The sequence below is a fragment of the Scomber japonicus genome, chromosome 2 (genome assembly GCF_027409825.1).
Source record: "Scomber japonicus isolate fScoJap1 chromosome 2, fScoJap1.pri, whole genome shotgun sequence".
Classification (NCBI taxonomy): domain Eukaryota; kingdom Metazoa; phylum Chordata; class Actinopteri; order Scombriformes; family Scombridae; genus Scomber; species Scomber japonicus.
In genome coordinates, this window is record NC_070579.1 from 25,604,904 (window position 1) to 25,632,280 (window position 27,377).

The 27,377-nt window shown below is 40.3% G+C and overlaps 2 protein-coding genes across 3 annotated transcripts; both read left to right on the forward strand.

Annotated features, from left to right (window-relative positions):
- The first annotated feature begins 662 nt into the window (after nucleotides 1–662).
- On the forward strand, nucleotides 663–11,726 carry map2k7 (mitogen-activated protein kinase kinase 7). Of its 2 annotated transcripts, XM_053325247.1 has the most exons (12): nucleotides 663–824; nucleotides 3,412–3,459; nucleotides 6,489–6,633; nucleotides 7,314–7,380; nucleotides 8,101–8,214; nucleotides 9,145–9,264; nucleotides 9,491–9,598; nucleotides 9,684–9,863; nucleotides 10,050–10,130; nucleotides 10,402–10,544; nucleotides 10,672–10,717; nucleotides 10,859–11,726. In XM_053325247.1, the coding sequence occupies exons 1-12, from the start codon at nucleotides 701–703 to the stop codon at nucleotides 11,000–11,002; spliced, it is 1,320 nt and encodes a 439-aa protein (XP_053181222.1). In that variant the 5' UTR covers nucleotides 663–700; the 3' UTR covers nucleotides 11,003–11,726. The 2 variants fall into 2 exon arrangements, with proteins under 2 accessions (XP_053181222.1, XP_053181231.1); XM_053325256.1 differs by lacking the exon at nucleotides 3,412–3,459.
- An 8,003-nt stretch (nucleotides 11,727–19,729) lies between these two features.
- LOC128364789 (lysozyme g-like) lies at nucleotides 19,730–21,024 on the forward strand. Its single transcript, XM_053325408.1, has 4 exons — nucleotides 19,730–19,797; nucleotides 20,219–20,403; nucleotides 20,489–20,621; nucleotides 20,743–21,024. Exons 1-4 carry the CDS (start codon nucleotides 19,788–19,790, stop codon nucleotides 20,871–20,873), a joined length of 459 nt encoding a protein of 152 aa, XP_053181383.1. The 5' UTR covers nucleotides 19,730–19,787; the 3' UTR covers nucleotides 20,874–21,024.
- Nucleotides 21,025–27,377: the final 6,353 nt, after the last annotated feature.

Below are 27,377 nucleotides of genomic sequence, written 5' to 3' on the forward strand. Positions count from 1 at the left end.
GAACTATCAGTTTGTTTTTTTATTACAAACACAGATGAGAAAACTTGTAGCTGCTCAGCATTACGTTAAGTCTGAACATTTACAGCTCTTTGGTAACTGAGCCGCTGAGAGCTTTCTGATGAGGACCATGTGATACCGTAGAAAAGTCCCGAACAAGCAAGTAAGTGGACCTTGGGTTGAGATTGCTTTTTTTTAAGCTGCTGTTTCCAAGGTCAAGAAAGAACTGTCAGTCTCAATTTGCTATATAGGCCTATGCATAGTTGTGTGTGTGTTGTACAGGTATTCCTCACATTGTGGGACCGTAAAGGTGTTCACACAGTCAAATTGTGGGGACTTTCCTCCCTTATGAAGACATACAGTAAGTAAGTCCCCTCAACATAAATAATGAATGTTAGGGTGGGAACTAATTTAAAGTTAAGGTTTAGTTTAGGGTTATGGTTAAGGTTGGGGTAAGTCTCCGGGAAATTAATGTAAGTCAATATAACTGAAGTGATGGAAACACGACTCTGTGTGTGTGTGTGTGTGTGTGTGTGTGTGTGTGTGTGTGTGTGTGTGTGTGTGTGTGTGTGTGTGAGAGAGTGTGTGAGTGTGTGAGAGTGTGTGTGTGTGTGTGTGTGTGTGTGTGTGTTTTGTGCTGCTGCCTGCCAGAGAGGGGAGTCGAGAGCTCTGCTGGGAACTACATGGTGCTCAATTTTTCAAGATGTCGTCGCTGGAGCAGAGGCTGTCGCGAATCGAGGAGAAACTAAAGCAGGAAAATGAAGAAGCTCGCCGGAGAATCGACCTAAACATCGACATGAGCCCGCAGCGATCACGTCCGAGGCCAAGTGAGTGTCCACCGGGGAGTCGGTAACGGCCAGAATAGCCGGGGGGAAAAGCTCGTAGAGGCGGAGGGAGGAAGCGGAGGAGTCGGGGGTGTTATACTGCTAACAGGCTAGCTACATAAACAAACACCGACTCAGCTTGCTCGGTCGGTTTTACTGTCAAACCATTTACTGAACAAAGGGGGCAGTTTCTATAGCGAGTAAAGCTAAAATTGAACCATCTGAAGCGCTGTCATGAAATATGTGTGTGGCAGTCACGTCCTGAAATCTGTTTTGGTCCTGTCCTGTCAAACATGCTAGGCTAACCAGCTAGCAGTTTGAGTGATAGTCGGTGGCAGGCCCGGCGTCAGTCTGAACATTTCATGTAGTTTCCAGTCTGTTTGTGATATATTACGCCAGTGCCATGTATCCCCAGAGTATCAGTGGTTCCTCGCAGCTACCAGGCAGTGTGTGTGGCTGTGACTCTTGCGGCAAAGTCAGTTTTCACTGCCAATTTTGACCCTTTTTGACGAGACACACGCTAATTTGTGCGAAGCTAGCAGACCGAGCTAACGTCTTACATACGTGAAGTAAGGTCTGCTCAAGTGTTGACATGTAAAACCAACGAAGAATTAACCCCCTAAATGTTAGTTTGATACAGAGTCATTGAGGTGAAGTCCTTCACAATTTTTAGTGAATATGAAGTTTGTGTTATAGGAGGTGGTGAAGCAGTAATGTTGGGCCCAAGTCTTCAACATGCTGACAGACATGCAGGAAGAAAGAAGAAGAAGAAAGCTCTTATAAGAAGAGTTATTAATTCTGTCTGTTTTAAAGCAAAAGACAGATGCCCTAATGAGCATAGAAACTTTGTCTCTTGTCATAATCTTTCCTCCTGTTCATACTGACCATTAGAAGATCCTTTCATAATGCACTTTACTATGGAAGTGATGGAGGACAAAATCCACAGTCCTGCTTCTGTGCAAAAATGTATTTAAAAGTTCATCTGAAGTTAATATGAAGCTTCAGCTGTTCAGATGAGTCAAATCAAGTAGATATCTTTCATCATCACAGTCCCTTCAGTGCCAAAATCCCTCTTTTTGTTACTATGCTCCCACCACAGCTCAACAGGGAAACACTGTCAGAGGAAACACAAAGAGGGAATTTGATGCTAAATGTGGCAGATATCCTCTTCATATGACTAAGGCAGACTGCTGACCCTTTACATAAGCTTCAGATCAACATTTAAATACAATTTTGCACAAAATGACTATGTGGACACACTGTGGGTTCTGTCCCCCATCACTTACGTTTAAAACACATTTGAAGGGGATATTTTATAAGCCAGTATGAACAGGAGGAATGATCATAGTGAGGAAAACCTTCATTTGTGTGATGTGTTCATTTGGGTACATGACTATTGTTTTAAGACAGACTTGACAAAATTATTAATCTATCCTTTGACTGTGCAAGTGGATTTTATCAAGTGCTTACCAATATTATATGAAATCCATCAATAAAGTCCATTCTTCCTTACAGATCACACCAGCATTCATGTAAGATTTGTGTAACATTTACTACAAACCTGTTTATTCTTTTTCTTTGTTCTTCTTTGAAAATGAGTTTGATTCCTGAAGTCCTATTTGCTGTCTGAGTCTGAATGAGAGTGTAAAGTAATTGAGTGAGTGAGTTAAAAGACACAGTTGGTGATATTCTATAATTTTCTTAAGGTCAACAAATCTCATGAAAGTCCATGACTAGATTTTTGTGCCATCCTGTACCATAACATTTACAGAAAGCTATGTGCCTGTTGTTAGTACTTTGTTACTTTAACCAGTTAACCTCCAATCGCAGTAATTGTGACTTAAACTTACTATAATATGTGAGCTGTCATTTTAAAGACAACATTTTTGGCTTTCATTTAAGCCCAGTTATATTTTCTGTGCACTCCAAACCTGATACATTATTCCTCTGTGCAATAGATGTCCATTGTTGTCCAAAAACTTTTAAAAATACAAACATAAGAGTTTGTATTTTCAGTGATGAGTATGATCATCACTTTCACTATGATGATCCTACTCAACTTAAAGTTGATCCAACATCAACATCACACTGCTGTAAATACTCACTAAAGCACCAAATCTGAATTAATCTGCAACTGAAAATAGTACCTAAAAATGACACTATAAACAACAGTGCTCACCTGTTTTAGTCTTAATTCAAATGAAACTATATTATGAGCCATTTCAAAGCTCATTTGTTCATTAGGAATGAATGGGCTTGAGGCAGACAGGGTAGGGAAGCTGGAAAGTATGAAAAGATGGACTAAAATATTGTTGCTTTTGCTCTTTTTACCAGTAGACAGTAAGAAAAATATAAAATAACCCCAGTGTTCCCTTTTAACTCACCCTGCTCACATTTCTGTGTTAATGTACGAATTGATGGTAGGTGTGTGTCAGGGAGGTCAGTGATGCAAGTCAGAAGGTCTTTGTTTTTTTGCCATTTGTTGTATGTGTGTTTGTGTATGTGTGTGTGTGTGTGTGTGTGCACGATCGTCTCAGTAGTACAGTGCAGTAATGTGCGTGTGTGTGTATATTTTCTTTCCTCTGTCTAGTCATCGTGATCCAGCTCAGTCCTGCTCCAGCCCCTTCCCAGCGTGCAGGTATCATTCAATCCATCGCTCTCTCTGCCACTGCACCCGTCTCCTCAACCCCTCTACCCCTCCATGTCACCTTCCATCCCACCTCCCATTCCTTCCGCATTCATCCTCTCTTTCTGATTTTTTTTTCATTTTTATTTATTTATTTATTTTATGATCACATTTAAACTTATCGAGGAGTATTTTTGGCTTTGAAACACATAGTTTAGTGTCTCTCATTTTGCCCTTGCTAGTAAAGCCTTATTGGCACTTCACGTCCCTACTTCACTCGTTGCAATTACTTTTTTTTAATGCTCTTGTGCACTTTCTCATATGCAGCGTAATTCAGAGTTTACAGAGGACAGACTATGTGGATACTCTTTATATAAGTGGCTGTAAAATTCTGTTTATTCTTTTCTAACCAGTACAGGGGCATATCGTGTTTGAGCCAGACCAACTAGATGGTCTTTATGTAACATAACTTATGTTGGCACCAGCTGTTAAAGTGTAGTTTTTGGTGGATAACTTTAAGCAGCATCCTCCCCACACTCACATTTTTCTCACATTCAGAAACTTAATTCTTTACTCTGTATCTGAACATTTTATGACTATAAAAATCTCCACTGACGGATAAAAGTTGAATCTTATGTTTGTGAAATCAGTCCTTGAGTAGTGCTGATATTTTGGCCCTGCAGTTATTTGCACCTCCCACTCAAATCACATCCTCCCTCCATCTTTCCATCCCTTCTCCTCTCTGTCTGTCTGTCTGTCTGTCGGTGTGTGTCTGTGCCAGTGGCAGGGCAGTGTTGGTGTGTGCTGATATTGAGTGTGTGTGTGTGTGTGTGTGTGTGCGCGTGTGTGCGTGTGCGGATGTGTCAGGTGATTAACCTTTGTTTTGCTGGAGGCAGAGAATCACGGTGCATGTGGCTTTTTCTGCACGGCACGATGTTTTGGGTTGTGTTTTGTTTGACACAGTCTCTAATCCAGCATCCCCACTGGTCCGTCTGCAGGAGTGCTGTGAACACTCTAGCTTCTCTTTCTCTTTCTCTTGTTTTCTTTGTGCGCCAACTGAAGACTCGCCTTCCTGTCCGAGTCTGACTGACTGACTGTCTGACTTCCAGCTTAGTCTGTGCTATGCAGTTTTGGCTGAATTTCTCCTTTCTGTCTCTCACATCGGACTGTTTGATGTTGTCTGTTATTCATCTTCTGGCATCTCCCCCACTTCCTTCGTTTTGCAGAGGCACTGTGTGAGCAGGAGGCAGTGCAGCAGTGCCTACAACTATGTGTGTTTGTGTGTGTGTGTGTCCTCTTCTCTTCGCTCGGTCTGCCCGTCTATCCTCCCATCCGTCCATCTGGAGCCAGCCGAACTATGGAGATGCGATCTGTGCCAAAGGCTGCCTGAGTCTTCCTTCCCCTCCACACTAATCCCTGCACCCTTTCACTAACTGATTCTCCCCTTACAGGCTGATCTGTCCATCCACAGGTGACTCATGGACACAAACACCTGCTGGCACTCTCAGAGGAGTTGTCAGCTCACGACCACAAAAATAATAATAATAATGATGATGATGATAAGAGCTGCGTGGTCCTTGAAAGGTTTTGCGAACTGGTTATGAACATTTAAAAAGGCGCTAACATGAAAATATTAAGTTTGGACTTAAAATCTTCATAATCAACGGTCTGATTTAGTGCTCATAGTCGGGGAGTTCATCATACTGTAACTGCTGACTTTCTGTCTGAGCATTTGGCGGTGTGACAGATCTGTGCTAATTCTGCTTTAGATTATTCTCCTCTGAAAATGAGTCAGTGTTGCCACGTACATCGGATATCTCAAGGCCAACAGAGTTTTAACATGTGCTTGAATGCATGATTGAGCCTTGTGCTGATATAGGACTAGATGCAGGTTTCGTCTTTTGTTTGGGTTTTGGGTTACAGTGGCAGTCACTTGTCAACTGGACCTACAGCTTTCATTTATGAGTATCAGTAAGACTGTGTGGCTTTGTGCAGATAATAACAGGTTTGATAAGAAGCTATGATTTATTACTTCATGGTCTTTTTTCGCCCCCAGCCATTGGTTTGATTGGTTATGATAACAACATATACTCACCACAATATTTGCTGAGATCTTGGAACGAGATAAAATTGATAAAAAAAAAAGATTATTAGGGAAACAAACACAAGTGGTTAAATTATTATATTAACCCCAACTGTCAATTATGTTCAGATTGACATTAGTAGGTTAAAATTTAATCTGCTGTAGTTGTATGTACGCAGTTTCCTGTACAGTGAGGGATGCACTTACTTTTGGTTTCACCTCCAAATAATGTTGTACTTAATCTGGCAAAGCTACTTGCTTGCATACAACCTGACTGCTTGTATTTTAGTAGTGTTGCCACCTTCTGAGATCTTAACCGTCACTCTAATGAGTAAAATGCTATCATAACTAATTAAAGCAATGGCTGGAGGTATTAAAATGAAGCCCAAATTGTAATAAGTCAGAAGTTTCCTTTGAAAAAACATGTGGGCATCCATATGTGTAAACTGTACCTCCTGAGCTGTTGGCTAACGCTGTGCTGTCTCTTTTTGCCTGAGAATGGTGTGCTTTGGCTCTGAGATAACCGTCATGTTTGTTTTAACATTGGATCGGGACATCAGCGAAACAAAAACAAAGCTGTAACTTTGGGGAGGGGGGGGGGGGGGGGGGTGAGGGGTTCGTATGCAGCAAGTTCAAGTCTAGATAGCAGTGCCATAGTGAAAGAACTCTTTGATCTCACCAAGGCCGGTTTCTCTTGGTGTCTCACGGGATATAATTTTCTCTCGGTTCTACACAGGATATAACAGATCACGTTCTTTTTTCTCATCAGACACTTTGGTTTAGTCACTGTGTTCACTATTGGTGCACAACAGCTTTACATCACTAAAATAATGGAGTCAGTCAGTGCATGAATAAACATAACTCTCTTACACCTTCTGGCATGCTGGCCTCTGGTGTAAAACACACTACTCTTCCTCCAGTCTCTAATGTGTCATGTCTCCCCACCCTCCCACCCCAGCGCTTCAGCTGCCCCTGGCCAACGATGGAGGCAGCCGGTCATCGTCTTCAGAGAACTCGCCTCAGCACCACCCCTACCCCAGCCGCCCGAGACACATGCTCACCCTGCCCACACCTCCATATGGCCTACAGAAGAGCCTAGAGAAGTATGACGTTCATCTGAGCAATAAATAATGAGAAACTGTATTTATAGTAATGTAAGAACAACAGATCATGTGATGATTCCTCTCCTTCATTGAAAATCAGTATAAAGCAGAGCAACACATTTCTTTAACTGCTTCTGTCAGAGATTGGTGATTTTTTTTTTTTTTTAAAAAGAAAGAAATATTCATTACATTTAAATTTAAAATTACAAGCACTCTTGAAACAACAGCTAAGTGATAATTGACCAAAACTACTGAACCTCATTTAAAAATGAATAATCAGAACATATTCACTCATGCACCCACACAATAATGAGTGAGTTCAACATTTTTAATTACAAAAAAAGAAGCAACGATGTAAAGATGGAGAGAAAACATTCAGTAAACTTAAATATATACTGTTCAGTACACAAGAAGGTCACATGAAAACACACAGTAACATACAAACACTGGAGGGTGAGCAGCATGAAGGGTTAATTTAAAGCAGAGCAAGTTGTGTTGAACATAATGGATCTACGTGCTTATAGTGTGGGTTGAAGAGATACACAGAAACACACACAGCATTCATTTCTGAGTCGGAAGTCTCTATTCTCCCTATGGCTGTTTCACCCTGAAAGATATATATTCATATAGGATCTGCGCACCCTAACATTGTGCGTCATTGTATGTGTTTGTCCCCACAGTGCAGAGATCGACCAGAAGCTGCAGGAGATCATGAAACAGACGGGTTATCTGAAGATCGATGGTCAGGTTAGTTTTGCCTCATCGTTTAACAAGTTCTTTAAGTTAATTCTCCTCACTGTTCACAATAAAAAAGCAGTTATAGTTTATATAAGCTGGTATAGTGAGCACAAAGGACTTCTGATAAGTCATGTTATGAAACCAAACATGAAATGTGCCCTTGAGCAGAGCACATCATCTCTATCTGGACAGCAACAACCGTCCCCGACCTTCTTCTGTCTTTGACAACACACTGAATAATATTGCTGTTTTTGTCTAATAATGGTTGGCCTTGTTCAGTTAGTTTGTTTTCTCCCTCTTCCAGCCTTCAAGTCCAGTATCGTAGTCAGTGTCAGTCAGGGTTTAAAGATGCTTTAGACGATGATGTGACTCACTGCTCTCCAGATTATTTTTACTTCCTGTCATTAGCCCAGAGGGGTTGCCACATCATTCACTCAATGAGATGTTACTCACAAGATCTCAGTTGTCACTGATTTAATTTTAACGAAGTAGGGACATGATGCATCTTCCCGATGTGTGCTGGTATTCTCAGCCACTGAGGGAACAGCTTAATTACAGATCAAAACATTTGTTAGTAAATGGCCCAGAGGGTTTACTGTTGCCTTATGATGCAGAAAGTCAGAATAGTCCTCTCTGCTCCATTTCAGATTGAAGAGTTTGCATGGAAACAAGATTTTAGTGTATAATTTAATCACTTTTTTATATATTTGTCCCTCTTTGTCTATTCAGAGGTATCCAGCAGAGGTAACAGACCTGATCAGTGAAGGGGAGATCGGCAGCGGCACCTGTGGACAGGTCTTCAAAGTGCGATTCAAGAAGACAGGCCACGTCATCGCTGTCAAAGTAAGAATGCATTCACCCCAAAATGGCAGCCCTCCTATTTATTTGAATGGGGGTAATGTGTTTAGGCTACATGAGTGGGGACTGCGTGGGGTTCAGCAAAAAAACACAACAGCCATCCGACTAGAAGGTGAACCAGAATCAATTTTTGCCAAAACACAATCCATCAGTTCCCATCTCACAATGGCCAATCGCGTAAGCTGACCATCAGACCAAAGATATCCATCCGAATAAGAATCTTTTTTACTTGTTGTCGGCTTCCCGATTTTTAAAAAAAGGATAGAAAAATAGAGAGGGGGCCAGCAAGCTATGAGCAGCAATGGTGAGCAAGCTAGAGAGTGAATGTAAAGAGGGAGTGGCAGTAACGAGAAGAAAGCTTCGAATCAGAGAAAAAGATGTGATTTGCTGATTATTTCACAGCAGTTATGTTCTAAAGCAGATACAAACATAAGTCTTCATAGTTTTAGATGTAAAAGGACCAACGTTTTTTGTGTATTTTCGTTTTTTTGGAGGATGCACATTAACTTCAGCTCATTCGGTTACTAGACATCCTGAGCTCCATAAATACACAGAAACATACACAGTACAAAATCGAGATAAACTCTCAAACATCAGGATGCACATTTAAAATACAGCAGGAGCTTGATGCCCACCCCAGCTTAGTCTTCCTCTCTCGTTTCCTGTTGTGCTTTAATTGGGACTAGTTTACCAACACATTGGCAGTAATAACCCCACATAACAACCTCCTATTTAAGAGATGACTTAATTGTAACAATCCGAGCTGTTTAACTATTAGGCAGTCACTCAGCTCACCAGAGGAGTCTTTATTTTGTGATTTCCTAATGACTTGTTTCTTCACATGCACATCCACTATGGTATTTATTTCTATACATTCAAATACACTAACATCTTTTTTTGTGTGTATGTAACCAGCAAATGCGCCGTACAGGAAACAAAGATGAGAACAAGAGGATTCTGATGGACCTGGATGTGGTGCTGAAGAGTCATGACTGCCCTTACATCATCCAGTGCTACGGCGCCATAGTTACCAACGTGGGTGTCCTGGAAAAACATTACTGCATTCTTAACAACAAAATTATAGTACAGTTGTAGTCCACAGATTCATTGAACACAAACAAACTGCAGCTACAGCTTTATTTTTATATTTGCACCCAGAGTTGCTGCTTTCACACTCCTATTTCAGTTAACTCCCTCGCAGTACTTCCTATAATGAACTAGTAAAAGATGTATGTATGTGTGTGTTTGTATACATGTACAGACGGATGTATTCATTGCCATGGAGCTGATGGGAACGTGTGCAGAGAAGCTGAAGAAGAGAATCCAAGGTCCCATCCCAGAGCGAATCCTAGGAAAGATGACAGTGGCAGTAAGTGGAAGAAACACTGAAAGGGTTACACCGCTCACATGATTGTTTTGTTCCTATTGTCATACTGTGCCTGTTTCTGCTGTAGATAGTGAAAGCATTGCTTTACCTGAAAGAGAAACACGGTGTCATCCACCGGGACGTCAAACCCTCCAACATCCTCCTGGACGCCAAAGGTCAGATCAAACTGTGCGACTTCGGCATCAGCGGACGCCTCGTTGACTCTAAGGCAAAGACCCGCAGCGCTGGCTGTGCAGCTTACATGGCGGTGAGTGAAGACACACACTGTACACAAAGTTATTAGAACCAGTCTTTGAAGCCTTAGAAATAGATATATTTATATTGAATCAATATAAGAGATAAATGAATGCAAACAGATGCTCTCATGAATTCCATACACACACACACACACATTTCTTAAATTTGTGTTGCATGCTCTTTTGTATCCTTGCAGCCTGAGAGAATAGACCCTCCAGATCCCACCAAACCTGACTATGACATCCGAGCAGACGTGTGGAGCCTTGGCATCTCTCTGGTAAACACTGCTGTCATTTTATTACCATTCATAATGAAACCTCATTCACTTGTTCTCACAGTGCAGTGATGATCAGGGGTGCTACAAGAATTGTCCATTTCTTCATGCCTACTTATTAAAAACTAGGCAAATTAGACTGCAAATGAACTAGCTGCCCCAAATAGCCAACCAGGAGGAGACACTGTAGTTAATGGTTAATATTGTCTTTACTAACAAGTGAAGCATTTGTTCTCCATAACCATGGATGTTAATGCCTCTTTGTGTCCTCTAGGTGGAGCTGGCCACTGGACAGTTTCCCTACAAGAACTGCAAGACAGACTTTGAGGTTCTGACCAAAGTGCTGCAGGAAGATCCTCCTCTGCTGCCTCTCAGCATGGGCTTCTCCCTCGACTTCCAGTCCTTTGTTAAAGACTGGTAAGGAGCACTCACATATTGTGAATACTCACAAAGCTAAAATCTCAGAGTTATGAAAATCCACGATAAATGTATCTTTTAAAGCTCACTTATTTCAGCCTCACTTCATGTGTGTGTCTTTCCACAGCCTCACAAAGGATCACAGAAAAAGGCCAAAATACCACCAGCTGCTGGTAAGTCTCTGATCTTAATCTTATTGAGCTGTAAACATTTATTTTAGTTTAACCAGAATCATCAGATTTTTAAGAGCGACTAAATTCTCATTCTCTCTGTGTTTTTTGTTTGTTTTTGTTTTTTTGTCTTCCCTCACCCAGGAGCATAGTTTCATCCGGCGTTACGAGGTGCTGGAGGTGGACGTGGCTGGTTGGTTCCAGACAGTGATGGATCGCACCGAGTCGCCACGCAGCAGCCAGTGTTACAGCCATCAGCACCAGCTCCACTCGCTCTTCAGTAGGTAGCCTAGCCTAGTCCAGCCCAGCCCGGTGTTAGCTTAGCCCTACGCTAGTCTAGCCTAGTTTTAGCTTCGCCAAGCCCAGACTTAGTCTGCCCTAGTCTAGCCCAGCGTTAGCAGCTAAGCCTAGCCTTAGACCCAGCCCGCCTGGTCATCTGTCCACCAGAGAACCTGAAGAGCCCTCAGAAGAAGGCAAGACGGAGACTCGATGGATGGACAGATGGATGATTGTCGGAGAGATGGACTGATGGATGGATGGATGATACAGGTGGTTCTGTTTATCAGTGAATTGAATCTGGACAGGCAGACATGGGAAGGATGGAACAGAGAGAAAAGTGCACACTGTAGTTAGCTTCATTATCTCTCAGTCTCGTCTATTACATCATGTCACGTCACAATGTGTGTAACTGCCACACACACACACACACACCTACATACAAACTGTGTGTGTGTGTGTCTTGAATATGTGTCTACATTTCCTCCACTTTTTTCATTTACGTACATGTCTGTCTCCAGCATTGATCCAAGCCGTTGGATTAGTCAACAGAGTAGTCACTACACACTGGAACAAAGCATCTGCTACATTAGCATACATGAATCTCTTTTGTACATAAACATTACGGAGGACGCAACAATTTCCGGTGCAATTATGATTCTTCAGGTGTTTCTACTATCACACATTCTCAGGCTGTGTGTGTGTGTGTGTGTGTGTGTGTGTGTGTGTGTGTGTGTGTGTGTGTGTGTGTGTGTGTGTGTGTGTGTGTGTGTGTGTGTGTGTGTGTGTGTGTGTGTGTGTGTGTGTGTGTGTGTGTGTGTTAGATAGAGAGAATATGTGTGTGTATGGATAGATATCAAGACACAGTCACTGGTTGTTGTTTTTTAAGTGAAATTATATTTCCTCGTCATTTATTCACCTTCACACTACAGCTCTAATACACAAACTAATGAATTTATCTGTTGGCCTTTTTTGGCCATTTATAACATGTAATAATAGTAACTCTCATTAACATTTAATTATTTTATTTAGAAGCTGCATAATTGGAAAAACACAATGAAAAAGAACTCCAAAAAAAATTAGTGTCGCTTTCTAGCTTTGTAGAAAAGTGGTCATTTATGGATTTGTTTTTTTATTCAGAAAGAATTTGCTGAACTGAAAGAGCATTATAAGAGATGGAAATATACTAAGAAGAGAAAAGATGAATTAGAAAGAAGAGAAAGTAGAAGAAGAGGGTTTATACATCTGTATGACCACGTGGAAGACTGAATAACTGTTACTAGTGTGAGAAATGAGAGAATTGCTGGAGGAGAAAATGGGAGCAGAGTGTTTTTTTCCATTCAGAAGGCAAAGAACAGGAACTTATCTTGTACAAAGAATATAAATGGGGGTAGATCTTATTACTTGTGGAGCATTTCTTTACTTCTTTCTCCGTTTGTCTACCTCTCCCTCTTTGTCCATCTCTCTGTCTGCCTCTGCTGTTTAGTGTGGCGTAAAGCTCCACAGTTCCCAGACCAAAGGCTGCCTGTAGGTTGTTGTTTGTTGGTGGTAGTAGTAGTGGTGGTGGTGGTGGTGGAGGCCAAGACTCAGACATTTAGAGAACACACAGTCTTGGTAAAGCAGCCTGTGAAGTTTTTAGATCTTAGAGCAGGGGTCTCAAACCACCAGGCTGCGGGCCACAAGATCTCAAAGCTGACCACATGTTTAGAATTGATGGTGTAATGGGGCCCACTGTCTTTTTCTTTTATTCTATCCATACATTTTTCAGTCTGTTAGATCATTATTATTATTATTTGAAAATAATCATTTAGTTTTTCCAGTGGTGCAACTAACAATTTAATGTTTTCATTATTGATTAATCTATATAATCAATTCATCATTGATTCTATTAAATTTCACACAATAGTTAACGATGCAAAGTTTCACAAGTCCACAGATGAGGGTGATCATTTCTACTAATTTTTATGACAAAGCTTAACTACATTATTGTTTTTTTTAAAAGCAGCAAATCTTCACATTTGACTTGAATGACTGGTGAATTTTTGCTTCAAAAATTATTTACAAATTAAATTTCTGTGGACTGACTAATAGATTCATCCATGTAATCGTACCTTCCATCAGTGTACAGATGTACATGTTAAACCTGTTTTAAAAAGGTATTATTATAGTATTTATACAGTCCCATTAGGAGAAAACATTGTGGCCCCCAGTTAGCTACTGTAGACTTTGAGACCTCTGACCCAGAGGATTGCTAAAATGAAATTGAGTGTGTCAGGCTCGATTGAACCAAGCACACCTGAACTGGTCAGAGTGTTTGAAACTGTTGTGTGTAGATGTACTCTAATGAGGGCAGTCACAGCCAAAGCCTGCTAGATGTGCGGACTCAAACTTCCCCTGTTCCCCGTCACGCACCGAACCAAATCACTGCTAGACACAGAGAACTGAGGAGTGGCAGCGATAGAGAGAGGAAACCGTTAAGTGTCTGAGAGAGAGAGAAAGAGAGAGATAGAGAGAGAGATCGAGGAATGTTGTCAAGATGGCAGAAAAGATTAGTAAGATTAGATAAGAAGGATGACAGCGAGTGTTAAGAAAGTGTGATGGGAAGTTAAAAGAAAAGTCAGATGGTTGGTACAGAGTATGGTACAAGTTTGTGAGAGAGAAGAGCAGAAAACATCAGCTCTGAGGCTAGCTAGTTATTGTAAAAAGCTTTCATGGTGTTACACCAACCTACCAATTATGATTTTAGCGAGTGAGTTAGCGTGTCGTGTTTTATGATGTGTACTGTTCTGTTCAAACTTTGTTATTTATTTACATTGCTACTGCTGCTACTTTTTTATTGCTTTAGACGCTGCTGTCACTTCTTTTCCCCAAAGGACAAATACTTTATTCTTTTTTTTTTTTTTTTTCTTTTAAGCCAAATAAGTGAAATAATGCAATGTCTACACATGTTACCAAATACAGAAGAGCAAGTCAGAAGAAGGTGAAAGTAAGTGAGCAATGACAGGATGGATAGAAAGTGCAGGGAGGTCAGCTTCACAGAAAGTACTAACTCACACACAGAATATAAACACACAGTTCACCTCAAATGTAGCTCTATGTGTAAAGGAAGTAGTTAATCATTTATATCCCTTCGTCACACTACAAATGTACAGTGTAGATATGATTCTGGGGGATGTCTGTCTGTCCAGATGCTTTTTGTTACTTCCATCCTTCCCTCTGTCCATCCATCCCTCCATCTGTCCACAGGTCACCTGCAAGCTTGACAACCTTGACAGATCACACCAAAGGTGTCCACAACTCGACAAAATACGAAAGAGCATTGTTGTTATTGTTATGACTATTGTTATTGACCTTATAATTGATTACTCTCAGCTATGATACGTATGAAATCTCTTTTATAGCTAGTAGAAGGTGTAGGGGCGGCGCTGTAGTGCAGCAGTGCCTGTGTGTGTGTGTGTGTATGTGTGTGTGTGTGTCTCTCATATACTGTACAGGGGGAGACTGGCACACTAACGCATGACAACGGCCGAGCAATCAAACCAGCTGGCTCGTCCTTTTACTCAGTGAATCAAACTCAACTTAGCAGCCTGTATCTGGAAGCAAGTTTAACATAGTCTGGCTCTCTTTGGGCTTCACTGAGCCACTGAACCAATCACAAAGCTGATTCTAAACTAGCTCATTTTACTCTGAGTTAACTGATCCACCTGCAGATGAGTGACAAAAGGAAAAAACAACATAAAGTGTATTAGTAAGTTGTTCGGCCACCATATAACACCATGCATGTTGGCATTGATTGTACAGTCTCTGAACTCTACAAGAGGAATGAGCATCATTCTTCCAAAAGATATTCCCTCAATTGGTCTTTCCATGATGGTGGTGGAGAGCACTGTCTAACATGTCTGTCCAAATTCTCCCATAGGTGTTCCAACTGGCCAAAACTGGGCCCGCTCAGTGTTTTTATACATGCCAGCAAACATGATTGGATTTCTTAATTGTATCATGCAGTACAGCTGTGTGGAAGCATCTGCATTCATTGTGTTTCTCTACTCATTAATTCAGTTTTTTCCTCTTAATTTGTCACCCATCTGTATGAGTGTGTTAAATCATCAGATCCTTGAGTTGACATGAGATGTAATGGTGACATCTACAGGCTATTTAGGGGATTGCAGCAGCAAAAGTTGATACATCATCGTAATAGAATAAAATAAGACAAACTAACGTTAAAAAGAAATGTGTACTCTAGGTGATGCACCACTCTTAAAAATGAGACATCTTCGTGATGCTAGAAAACCTGAGTGAAGCCAAAAGGAGAGCCGGATAATCACTTACACACATATGTGAGCCATTAGCTTGGCCTTTGTCTGGTTTTAGTTTGGAGTCCAGAATCTGACCTGGAAAAGCCACGGTCTACCTTCAAACAGTGAACGGTTGACCTCCTTATGTTAACTCTCCAAATAACAGGTTTCAGGGTCGATGCAGATGTGTATATACACCTGAATCTGGTGCTTTGTAACCATTAACTGTACTGAACCTGCAGCACAGCATACTCAGTTTTTTTTTTTTTTTAAACGTGACTTTCGGAGATGGTGCAACCCCCTTTTCAATGTTCACTGTTTGCATCTCCAAACACAAAGATAGACCCAGTCTCCTGCTGTCAAGGTTCTGTTAAGCTGTATTTTACAAACACGCACACACACGCACACGTTCAACCGTGCAGTCTGTGTGCATTTCCATCCAAACACCTGATTGGCTGACAGTGCCACGCTGCACCTCTGTGAAACCAGGTCAGGCCAGGTGTGCATCTGCTCATAAGGAAGGAAGCAAAACATCACTCATGTACACACACATCCACACCAAATGTATAAAGTTAACCCATCCTACACAGCGATGCTGGCTACTGCCAATAGTGGCTTTATGTGTATATTAGCTTGCCAGGTGTGAGGCCAGCGCTGTATTAAAAACAGTAAAGCTGTGCTGTGCCTTGGCACCAACAAGGGGGCGGGGCGGGGTGGGGGGGCTGTGTGTGTGTGTGCGTGTGTCGTAACCCCATCTGTAAGTAAACCAAATATCATTTTCACTATGCAGTCATTCAAACCATGTTGGCTTTCTTCAATGAGGGAAAAAAAAAGCCTCCTGTACATACACAGATTTACGGATAAACTGGAGTTAGCGACAGTGTGCGATGTTTTTCTTTTCGAGTCCCCCTCCCCAGTGTGATTAACATCACCGCCTTCAGCTAGTTCACAGAGAAACCAGAGAGCAAGAGATATGTTTTGAATGAGCTGACAAATATTTAAGGATTGTATTTGGGGTAGGGGAGGGACGGGGTTAGACTGGGGTTTGTAGTTTTGGGGGGAGGTACAGATCAATGCTGTAAAGTATATCAATTGCATGTTATTGTCACCGCTGTAACTGCCATTGTTTTTGTTTTTTTGTTTGTTTTGTTTGTTTTTGGGGTTTGTTTTGTTTTTTTCTTTCAAGACAACAGTTGTTTGGGGCGGGGATGCACAAAACTTTATCCTTATTTATGATTTTTACACATATAGTCTGTATTTTTGTTTTTGAGAAAATGTTTAATTGTTGTGTATGTAGGAAAAGACACACTTTTGTTTGTTTGTTTTATAATGTATATTCACCGTCAACTTTGCAATATACTTTTTTTCACTTCGGACCCGTCACTATTCGTCAAAGAGGAGGAGGAGGAGGAGGAGCTGTATCTTTATTAGCAGACAGTGTTTGTTAGCAAAATGTCCCGTTTCCCCTCATGTGCCGTGTGTCTTTCTTTTCAGTTAGGTGTGTGTGTGTGAGTGCTTGTGTGTGTGTGAGAGAGAGATGTTTATTCGTGTACCAAAAGTCTTTATTGATGGTGATTATTATTATTATTATTATTATTATTAGCTTTTTGTTTTTTATTATTATGCTTACTATGATTACTGTTATTGTCATTATTATTTTTTGTTGTTATTATTATTATTATTATTATTATTATTATTATTCAGGGCAAAGTTGACACCAAATTGAACAAATAAATAAGAAGACAGTGCTGAGAGTTGGACAGTGTTGTCCATCTCTCAAAAGGTTGCTTTTACTGGCGAGGTGGAGCGGTGGTTTTTCTCACCATGTAGTGTCTGTCCACCTTATTTAAACCGCCACATAAAGTTAACCTCTGAGCTGAAAGTCTAATAGTATTTTTTTTATTATTATTATTATTATTATTATAATAATAATCATTATTATTATTATTACATATTGTTTTTCCTTTGATCAGATATCATGATCGATTAATTACTTGTTACCCCAGTTTGGGATATAAATTGTGTGCTGTTATTTTATTATTTTTCCCCCCTCTCATCCCTGCCCACTGCTTTTGGATTTTATTTTTTATTCTATTTTATTTTATGATGATTATTTTTATCATTATTATTATTATTATTATTCTTTCTGGTGTGTTTGATGCTGTAGTAGCGAGCTGATTGGTCAAATACCAGAGCTTTTTTTTTTTTTTTTTTAATGCTGAGACTGTCATGACTGATGTTGCACTTGTGATGGGTTTTATTTAGTTTTTTGTTTTGTGTTGCAGACTGGGATTGTTGTGCAGAGAGGAGAATACTGGTTGTGAAAATGTGCAAACATTTTTATTTTTTTTCCCCTTACTTTCTTAAAGTCACAGCAGTTATTTTATCAATCATAGATCTGTGACACAGAGCAAGAAAGTGATTCAACAGTGTATTTTTTTCACTGATATTTATTTATTGGTTATGTTTGTGTTTTTGTTTTTTTGTTTTTTATGTTTATTGCTTTTTTGTGGAGGGCAAACAGGACTCAAGGTAGAGGAGTAGTCAAAACAATTGGCATTTTACCATTTAAATATTGTACTCAGCCATCACACTAACATATACTGTCTGCAAAGTGATTAAAAGGTGACAGCAGAAACCTGCAGCACAGTAAAGTGCAGTGGGACATCCACTATTTTGTTCACTGTTTACCCTCTCAGAAGGCCCCAACAAACAAACTGCTCATGGTTTCAAGCCGAGTATCCACAGCATGGTGTATTTGAACTCTAGTGCTTTGCTACGAATCACAGTTAAAGCTTGTATTGTTTGAAACATGGATGGTTTTTAAATACTGAATGCCAGCTACAGAGCAGACTAGATTTATTTTTTTGTGTGTGTTTTTTTCTTAGTTGTAGGTATTTCATCTGATGATAACTACTACGTAGGCGTGTCCCTGTTAGCGAGGTGGGACACACCTGCTTTGAAAATATCATCAAGGTTTGTTCTCAGTGTAGATCGCATGACTTTGCTAGTTTGCAGGGTGGGGGGGAGGGTTGACTTCAGCTGCAGTTCAAAGTCTTGTATGTACGTCACAATGGATATATTGTCTTGACAGTTGTATCAATTGACACAGCTTTACTGCCTGGTCCTTTTTATTTTTGTTATTTTTTGTTTTGTTTTTGGCTGTATTTTATTTCCCTCCCCCCCCCACCCCACCCCCAAGTCTCATTTCAAACAGAATAAATGCCATTATATTGTGAATACCTCAGGATTTTTTTGGAGAAAAAAAATAATAAAACACTTAAAAATCAAATAAATAAATAAAAACTCATAAAAATTGATGAGTCACAGTGGCCTTTTTTTCATTTTCCAGCAGGGATGTTTCATAAAGTTTCACACATTGAAAAGCCTGTCTGAAACTGTGTTAGTATTTGTGAAGTGGTGCAGCAACAGGTTTCGCTCTCTGGCTACAAAAATAAACCAACAGGATGACGACTGAGTGGAAAAACACAGAACGCTAACACTGAACTACAATTGAACTGCTTGTAGAAAAAGTCAACTAGCAGCTAATGTGATCAAACTAGTCTACTCATTCATAATTTTATTAGAAACTACTAAGCAATTTGTACACTTTTCTTTAATTCCAGGCTTTTACGGCAAAGTCTTGTATATTTAAAAGTACATAATATTAAAACAACAATGCAAACTAAACCAAAAAGAAAATATCCACATCACACCTACACCTAAATACAACAAGACAGATGAACAGCTCAAGCTAAATGTAATTACTGATGTCATCTTACTCCTTAAATAAGCTTTTGTGAACTTAACATGCAGCACGACACCAGTATAAAAAACAGAACAACTGGTGATCATGCTTGGAAGATAACAGTCTTGATCAATATATATATTTTTTAATCACAAAAAATAATAATCAGTACATTTTTCTTTAACTCCAGGCTTTTATGAGTCTCCAGTCTTGCAGTGCACTTCAAAAGCACATAATAAAAAATGACATCTAAACCAAAAAGAAAATATCCATATCACACCTACACCTAAATACAGCAAAGACAGATTAACAGCTCAAATTCAATTTAATTAAAAAAGTCCTCTTACTCCACTGATAACATAACATGCAGAAGGGTATCAGTGAAGACTGAGCTGCTAATGATGATGGTTGGAGAAACAGTCCCACTGTCTCTGTGCTGACTGCTGATAAAAGTAAGTCAACATTTTACTGAAAACAACTTGTAACTCCTGGAAATTACCCAACATACAGGCGTTGTCCTGTTCACTTTCACTTTCACTTTCTACTTCCTTAATTTGAACTGAACCGGGGTGGGTTCTGGGTTCATTCCCTGCTGGACCACCATTTCTGAGAAACCATGTGCTGCGTCTTAGCCTGACCACTGATTTGATTGGCTGAGCAGCAGCCAGTAGAGGTAAGAGTTCTCTATATAAGAGATGATGAGTCTGATACATCACCAACACTTTTAGAAGAGCAACAGAGAACAACGACCAACATGGCTCAGGGTAAGTACACTTTTGATGAAAATGTCTTTTTGTCGACCACAGCGCTGAAGTTAGCTTTTGATTGATAACGTAAGTCCGGCGGGGGGTCGACGCGTCAAAGCGCCGGGGGTATCTCGGGGGGTGGCGGGGCTGTCGATCTCTGCTGCCGGCTACGACCCACTGAGTCTCCAGGTGAGCCTTCGCTCCGGACTTCGGCCCGGATCGGAGCCACTGACATTAGTATTTAGCTCAAAGAACTCACTATAAACTCTTAATAATTATACTCCATGTAAAGCAGTATTGATACTGACTGGGTTATCCTGGTAAATTAAACAAAAATCATTTGAAATGAGACACTTTCTGATACTGAATAATGTGACACAGACATGAAGGTTTTACATGATGAAGTTTAAATTAATAGAAACTTTAATTTCCTCTCCAGAGGCTAGAGATGATCTTCCGTACATTAACAAGTACAAAAACAAAATTATTGGGGCTGCAAACAAATATGGAGTGAAGCCTTCTATCGTGGCTGGCATCATCTCCAGAGAGACCCGAGGAGGCAGAGGGGCAGGTTTCACTTCTGATGGCTGGGGAGACAACAGGAACGCCTTTGGACTGATGCAGGTCTGTGTTCCACACACAAGTCTCTGTCCAACACACTCTCCGCATCCACGTTTGATAGTAACATCTATTTATTTATGGTTTCTAGGTTGACAAGCGCTGGCACACGCCAAGGGGTCAGTGGGACAGCCAGGAACATATTGAGCAAGGAGTTGGGATCCTAATGGACTGCTACAGGGAAGTGGCACAGAGATTTCCCAATATGCCCGACAAGATGAGAGGTACAGATCATCCATCTGAATAGTTGGTGTACTTGGGGTGTAAAACCATGTAAAACAATCTTAATAACCTCATCTCACCTCAATTTTCTGCACTCTTCAAATTATTTTCCTCCTGCTTTAGGAGCACTGGCTGCTTACAACATGGGCGCACAAAATATGAACCCCAACAACGTGGACGCTCACACTACTCATGGCAACTACTCCAGTGATGTCACTGCCAGGGCCCAGTTCTATGCGAGTAATGGGTATTAACTCTGAGAACTCACTCATTTCTGACTTTCTGATTTTTTATGAATGGAAATGTGTTAAAGTGAATAAATGTGTTTCTACAGCAGAGTAATAACAATGTATGATGTGTTAATTGTCATTTGCAACGTCTATCAATGGATCAATAAAGATATCATTCCAGTATAAGTAATCCTGAATCATGTCTTTTCACTAAATGATGTGTGTACATTTACACACATGTAGACACACAACACCCTCCAGTATCATTGTGAGCAGATGTAAGAGTTCCTGCATACTGTTTTTATTTCTGTGCCACATGTGAGTTGCCCTGACAAAAATAATGAAAACCATTTTTATTTTATTTTTTATAACTCTCTTTATTGGAAGCAATTTCACAGGCAACAATATAAAAACAGTGAAAAGCTGAGGAGAGAAATTCCATTTTTTTCAATCTTTTCACCCCATCCCATCCCACCCATAGGAGAGCACTTATTGTTGTACAACGATCAAGCCATATTAATAATACCGAATACATATACACAATACATGAGAAAGAAAAAGATGAAAAAAACAAAACAAAACAAAACAAAAAAAACAACAAATAAATAAATAAATAAATGAAGATCAATTGCAATTAAATAAATAAAAATAAAGTTTTTTTCAAATAAGTTTAGGGAGCCATTAAGAGAAAATCTAAGCTTCTCTAGTCTAATGGACAGTAAAAGCTCTTTGACTCATCTGTGGTGGGATGGAGGTTGAGGGCGTTTCCAGCTAAGGAGAATGAGTCGCCTGGCCAACAGGGTGGCTACAGCAAGTACAGTCTGCATGGCTTTAGAGGTCATAGGATGCAAGGGGGTGCCAAACAAGGCTAGGAGAGGTTCAGGAGTAATAGTAGTGTTATATGTTGTACTAAGAGACTAAAACGTGGCAAGCCTGGGACAAAACCAGAACATGTGGGAATGGTCGGCTGGAGATTATTTGCACCTATTACAAGAGTCAGTTACATTGGGGTACATCCAAGACAATTTCAAATTAGTGTAATGAACTCTATGTACATAAGAGGCCGTGCCTCGCGCAGATCGAGGAGGAGTGCACCAGCTTTAAGATCTGCTGCCAACACTCCACCGGCAGTGTGGTTCCCAGCTCTTTCCCCCAAGATTCCTTAGGGCCAGAAGCTGGGCTGTCAATGATAGAGTTGATAAGACTATAAATGCTCGAGATCAGCTGCTTTTGCTCAGGGTCGAGAGCTAGTAATGAGTCTACAATGGTTTCAGGGGGACGACTGGGGAATTTCGGGTTCTGACTACGAATAAAATGCCTTATCTTAAAAAAAAACGAAATAGGTGGGATTTAGGTAAGTCAAATTTCTTTTGGAGCTCAGTAAAGGACATAAAAGTCCCTTCATCATAAAGGTCCTTAAATTTAGTTATCCCTTTGTCACACCAAAACCGAAAAGTTAAATCAGTGCACAAGGGTAGAAATAGATGGTTATTCACTATGAGGGAGAGATCTGAGGCTCTATGAAGGCCTAGGTTTTTCCTGATTTGAATCCAGATTCTAATGGAATTAATTACCACTGGGTTTGAGGTGAAGTTGGAGGCAGTTAAAGGGAGTAAGGGAGAGCAAACCAGAGAGTGAAGCGAACATTTAGAAGAAGCGAGTTCCATATCAACCCACGCGGGGCAACACTCATCAACTGTGTCATTAATACAGTATAAAAGTTTATGGATATTACAAGACCAGTAATAATGTAAGAAGTTGGGCAGTGCCAGGCCGCTAAGCGCTTTGGGAAGCTGTAGCACTGATCTCCTGATGCGTGGATTTTTATTGCCCCATAGGAAAGATCTTATTAATTGATCGAGTGATCTGAAAAAAGACTTCTTAATCAGTATATAATAATAACTTGGGTAAAACAACCATTTTAACCGAATTAACTTGGCCTACTAAGGATAATGGAAGGTTAGCCCACCTATCAAAATCCAGTTTACATCTCTCAAGGGGTGGAGAGAAATTTTTGGAAAATAGTTGATCAATTGAATTAGTAACTAACACCCCCAAATATCTAAATCCATATTTAGATATAGATTTAGATTTAGCTTATTTGAAAGGGAAAACATTCTGGGGTATATTTTTGGCTGAAGAATTGATGGGAAGAATTTCGCTCTTGTTGAGGTTCAGCTTATAGCCTGAATAGGACCCAAATTTGTCGAATATATTGAGAACCACATTGAGAGAAGTAGCTGGATCGGACAAGTATAAGAGGAGGTCGTCAGTGTATAACAACAATGTTATAAAAATGTAGGATTATACTGTATTACAGATGTCTTATTTTACACAATGTGTGTATGTTCCTGTTTTTGCATGACTGTGTTATTTCATCCTGACTCAATGGTTTGCTGAATCCGGCAGAAGGAGAGTTCAACCATTGTGTGGGGGGTTAGAAACAGGTCAGGGGAGTTGGCACCTATTTTAGAACTTCTGCTTGTCTACTGATTAAGGGAACTGAGAAAACTTTATGATACTATCTATGGGGTATGTTTGCCAGTTATGGGAGGGGGCTGAGACAGCCCAAGTAGAGAACAGTATAAAAACTATGTGATGACGCTCCACGAGGAGCCTTTTCTATTATAACTCTAACTGTCTGTTGCATTGATAAAATGCTCCGCTTGTACAAGCTAAATAAATTCAACTTAAACTTTGATATTTGGAATCCAGTCTCCTTTATTAAAGGTAAATCATGTAAATTCCAATAACATTTGGTGCCCAACGTGGGGCCCCAATACCTGCTCTCCTCTGTAAGCAACGGGACTGAAAACCTGTAGGTGTAAGATTAAAAGACCTCCGCCGTGGGGTTCTTAAAACCTTGTTTTGGCAAAAGGCCAGGACCAGCTGAAAAGAGGAGACAGTGACAGGGCCAACAACAACAAAGAAAGATGGACCAAGGGATTCGGAAGACAGAAGGGTAGGTTGAATTTTGATCACCAGCTAGCTAAAGGTAAACCTAAGTCGAGGACTTTGGAGTTTAAGGGAACCTAAGTCTAGGACTTGGAAGCTAATGTCTTTGGAACGGAATAGGAAAAACTAATCTCTCAGGCCTGAGTAAACAAAAAGACGTCCAGAGAAGTCAGGGACTTCGTAGTATAGTGTTATTTGTAAGTCCAGGACTTAACAGATAATACTGGGAGCCTGGGACTCAGATAAAGAGCATGCTTAGTGTTTGTCTATATATATGTATCAGTACCTAAAATAGATATAATCTGTACACATATTAAAATATACCGTAAATATCGTGATTAAAAGAGTTTTATTATATTTGGTAACTATCAACAGTGTCTCAGTGACCTCTAAAAATGGGTATCAGTCAGAGTCGTAAAACAGACAAAAAACAATATAGTGGAGATGCCAAGCGTATGGAAACATTAGATCTTGATAATGTTAAATACATCAAGAGATGGCAGGAAAAATATAACTTCATAGGGAAGTTAGATGTCGAAGCTTGCGAAGGGTTAGTGAAAGCTATTAGTAAGAGAGCAGAGAAGAAGGGAAAGAAAAGGAAAGACGGGGTGGTACAGGCCAAGTTGTGGCTGATAGAAGCGAGGGCCAGGCAAGATGGCATTCAGAAAAGGAAAGATGAAGAAGAAGAGGGAGTGTGGAGGTGAGAGCAGGAGAGTGGACGACAGATCGGACGTGTGCCACAATTGTGGCAAAGTCAGGCGTTACGCAAGGGACTGCAGAGCCCCAACGTTGAGCGGGAGGAGGCGAAGGAGCGGAGCACAAGCAGGAAAAGAAGGAAAAAGATCACACTGCATGACTAACTTCGGAAGCAGGTCATGCACCCACACATACACACACATACAGCAGATGAGAACACAGACACATACACTTCAACAGATGACGAGGCAGAAGTAGAAGAAATTCTATCACTTCAAACAGCTGAAATGTTACTATCACAGGAGGGAACTAAACCCTGGATAATACTAAAAGTGCAAGGAAAATCAATAACTTTTTTGTGTGACTCCGGAGCCTGTAGAACAGTTGTGCGGCGTGACGAAATAGGGACAGACTTCCGGTTTGAGAGTTAGGTCAGCCTCAGGACATGTAACTGTTGAACCATTGACCAAACCTCTAAAAATAAGTGATCCCAAAACAAATAAAAAAAGCATCAGTAGTAATATCGCAACTGTGTCCTGTTAATTTCCTAGGGAGAGATTTGATGATGAAACTAGGGATAGCTGTGATACTGGACCAAAATGGTTCAGGTATACTGAACTGGTACAGTTTGGATTTAGTCCAGACTGGGCCAAGCAGTGTAACTCAAGAACTAATGAAGTTAGTAAAAGACCACATTCCTTCCACTGACAGCGTCTATACCTTTTCTATTGTAACTCTGTCTGTTGCATTGGTAAAACGCTCCGCTTGTACAAGCTAAATAAATTCAACTTAAACTTTGATATTTCAAATCCAGTCTCCTTTATTAAAGGTAAATCATTTAAATTCCAATAACAGACAATTTATGAACGCTCAGTTGATGCCCTCAAACCCACCCTCCTGACGCAGCCAGATAGCTAGAGGTTCAATAGCTAGGGCCTCCGACAGGGTGGGGGGCAGGCCACCCTTGGAAAAGGACTCGTTATACATTCTCTGAAGGACTGGCGCTATGGAGGTAGAAAATAACTTTAAAAAACTCAACAGTGGACCGGTCGGGGCCAGGCGTTTTACCATTCTGGAGTGACATGATTGCTTCCTGTACCTCCTTGATAGAGATTGGCCTGCCCAGTTCGCTACTCAAATCTTTGTTAATTTTAGGGAAGACAATCTTATCGAGAGGGTTATCTCCATCCCAAACGTCTGAGGGGCACTGTGAAGAGTAGAGGTCAGAGTAAAATTTACAAAATATCTTATTAATCTCTACAGGATCCGAGGTAGCTTCACCGGTTGTGGATGTGATCTTAGGGATCAATCTGGATAACGTAGCCGCGCGTGCCTGATGAGCTAATAACTTTCCCGCCTTATCTCCAATCTCGAAAAAACATTGTTTAGCCCAGAATAACTCTTTCTGTGTATTACTTGTAGATAATAAATCAAATTTAGACTGAAGCTGAAGGCGTTCTTTATAAAGAGCAGGGGAAGGGGCTGAAGCATACAACTCTAAATATCTCCTTAGTAATTGCCTCCAACTCAGCCCTTTCTGCCTTCCTTAGGGTTGAGACATAAGATATAATTTTCCCGTGTATGAACGCCTTGAAGGCTTCCCATAATGTGCGTCTAGAGGTCTCCGGAAAGTCATTAGTATCAAAGAACAGCCCGATCTGAGCTTGGAGGAATTCTGTAAAAAGAGCTTGGGCCAGCAAGGAGGAGTTGAGTCTGGACGGGGGGACACGACTAGGGAAATTAATGTTGACAGATAGAGGGGCATGGTCCGAGATTACAATACTATGTTATTCGCATGAATATACACCTGACAAAAAATTAATTATCGAACAGAAAAAAATCGATCCGAGAATATGAGTGGTGGACTCCACGGGTCTGAAGACCATTTAAAAAAAATCATTAGTCCTTAGTATTGGCCAAGCTCCAAAAACACTGAATCCTACAATTCCCATAATTTAGCTGGATAATGTCTTTCATTTAATCCTCTCTGCCTCCTTAATGTCCAACTCTTTGAGACTCCTCACCTTCAGTTTGTGATGCAGAGATTCTATTAAAAATGAAAAAGTCTCAAACTCAGGCTGAGATAACCCAGATGACATCACCAGGGTTGTTTTGTAAGTCTGAAAAGATATTCTGCACATATTTATTAACTGAGTAGTACTCCTCTTAACAAGTAAACTCTACCTAATCTGTAGGTCTGTGGAATGGCCCTTTAAAATATTTCAGGCAGTATTGAATATTCTTAGACTTCCTGTATTCTCAAGTTATATTGGTGCAGTTTGGAAACGCTACATGTCACAAGGATAAGTCTCATTCTGAAATATTGTTTCAGTGTTCAATGTTGTTCTCAGTGTAGATCGCATGACTTTGCTACTTTGACTTCAACTGCAGTTCAAAGTCTTGTGTACGTCACAATGGATATATTGTCTTGCACTTTTAAAAAACTTTTTAAAATTAAGTGCTTCACAAATAACATAAACACCTACATACACATTCATATGCATAGACAAGAAATAAAGTACACAACAAAAGTCAACAAAATAAAGGTAGTTATTGGAAGGCTAACTTATAGAAATGAGTTGCAAGGCTGTTCCAACAATTAGGAGAATCAACCGCAAAAGCAACATCACCTCTGGATTTAAAACAGGAATGGGAACAAATAAAAGGCCTCAATCAGGTGATCAGAGTGGTCCACTATTAGAATAGGGGTTCAACAACTCTGCAATATGCAGGGGACATGGAGCACAGATGACATCAATTCAGTGATGAAAACAAGCACATTAAGACAAAAGTGTGATGTTTGTGACCACAGTGAAGCATGATTTAAATATATAATATAGAGAATAAACGTTTAAAGCAAAAAAACAACAAAAGCAC

What these genes read in the sequence shown, in the direction of transcription:
- LOC128364789 (XM_053325408.1), top strand. An exon ending in ACGCCTTTGGACTGATGCAG is followed by an intron (nt 20,404 to 20,488) that starts GTCTGTGTTCCA and finishes TATGGTTTCTAG; the next exon opens with GTTGACAAGCGCTGGCACAC. An exon ending in TATGCCCGACAAGATGAGAG is followed by an intron (nt 20,622 to 20,742) that starts GTACAGATCATC and finishes CTCCTGCTTTAG; the next exon opens with GAGCACTGGCTGCTTACAAC.
- map2k7 (XM_053325247.1), top strand. Translation starts at nt 701, where the DNA reads ATGTCGTCGCTGGAGCAGAGGCTGTCGCGAATCGAGGAGAAACTAAAG. An exon ending in GGAGCCTTGGCATCTCTCTG is followed by an intron (nt 10,131 to 10,401) that starts GTAAACACTGCT and finishes TGTGTCCTCTAG; the next exon opens with GTGGAGCTGGCCACTGGACA. An exon ending in CAAAATACCACCAGCTGCTG is followed by an intron (nt 10,718 to 10,858) that starts GTAAGTCTCTGA and finishes TCCCTCACCCAG; the next exon opens with GAGCATAGTTTCATCCGGCG.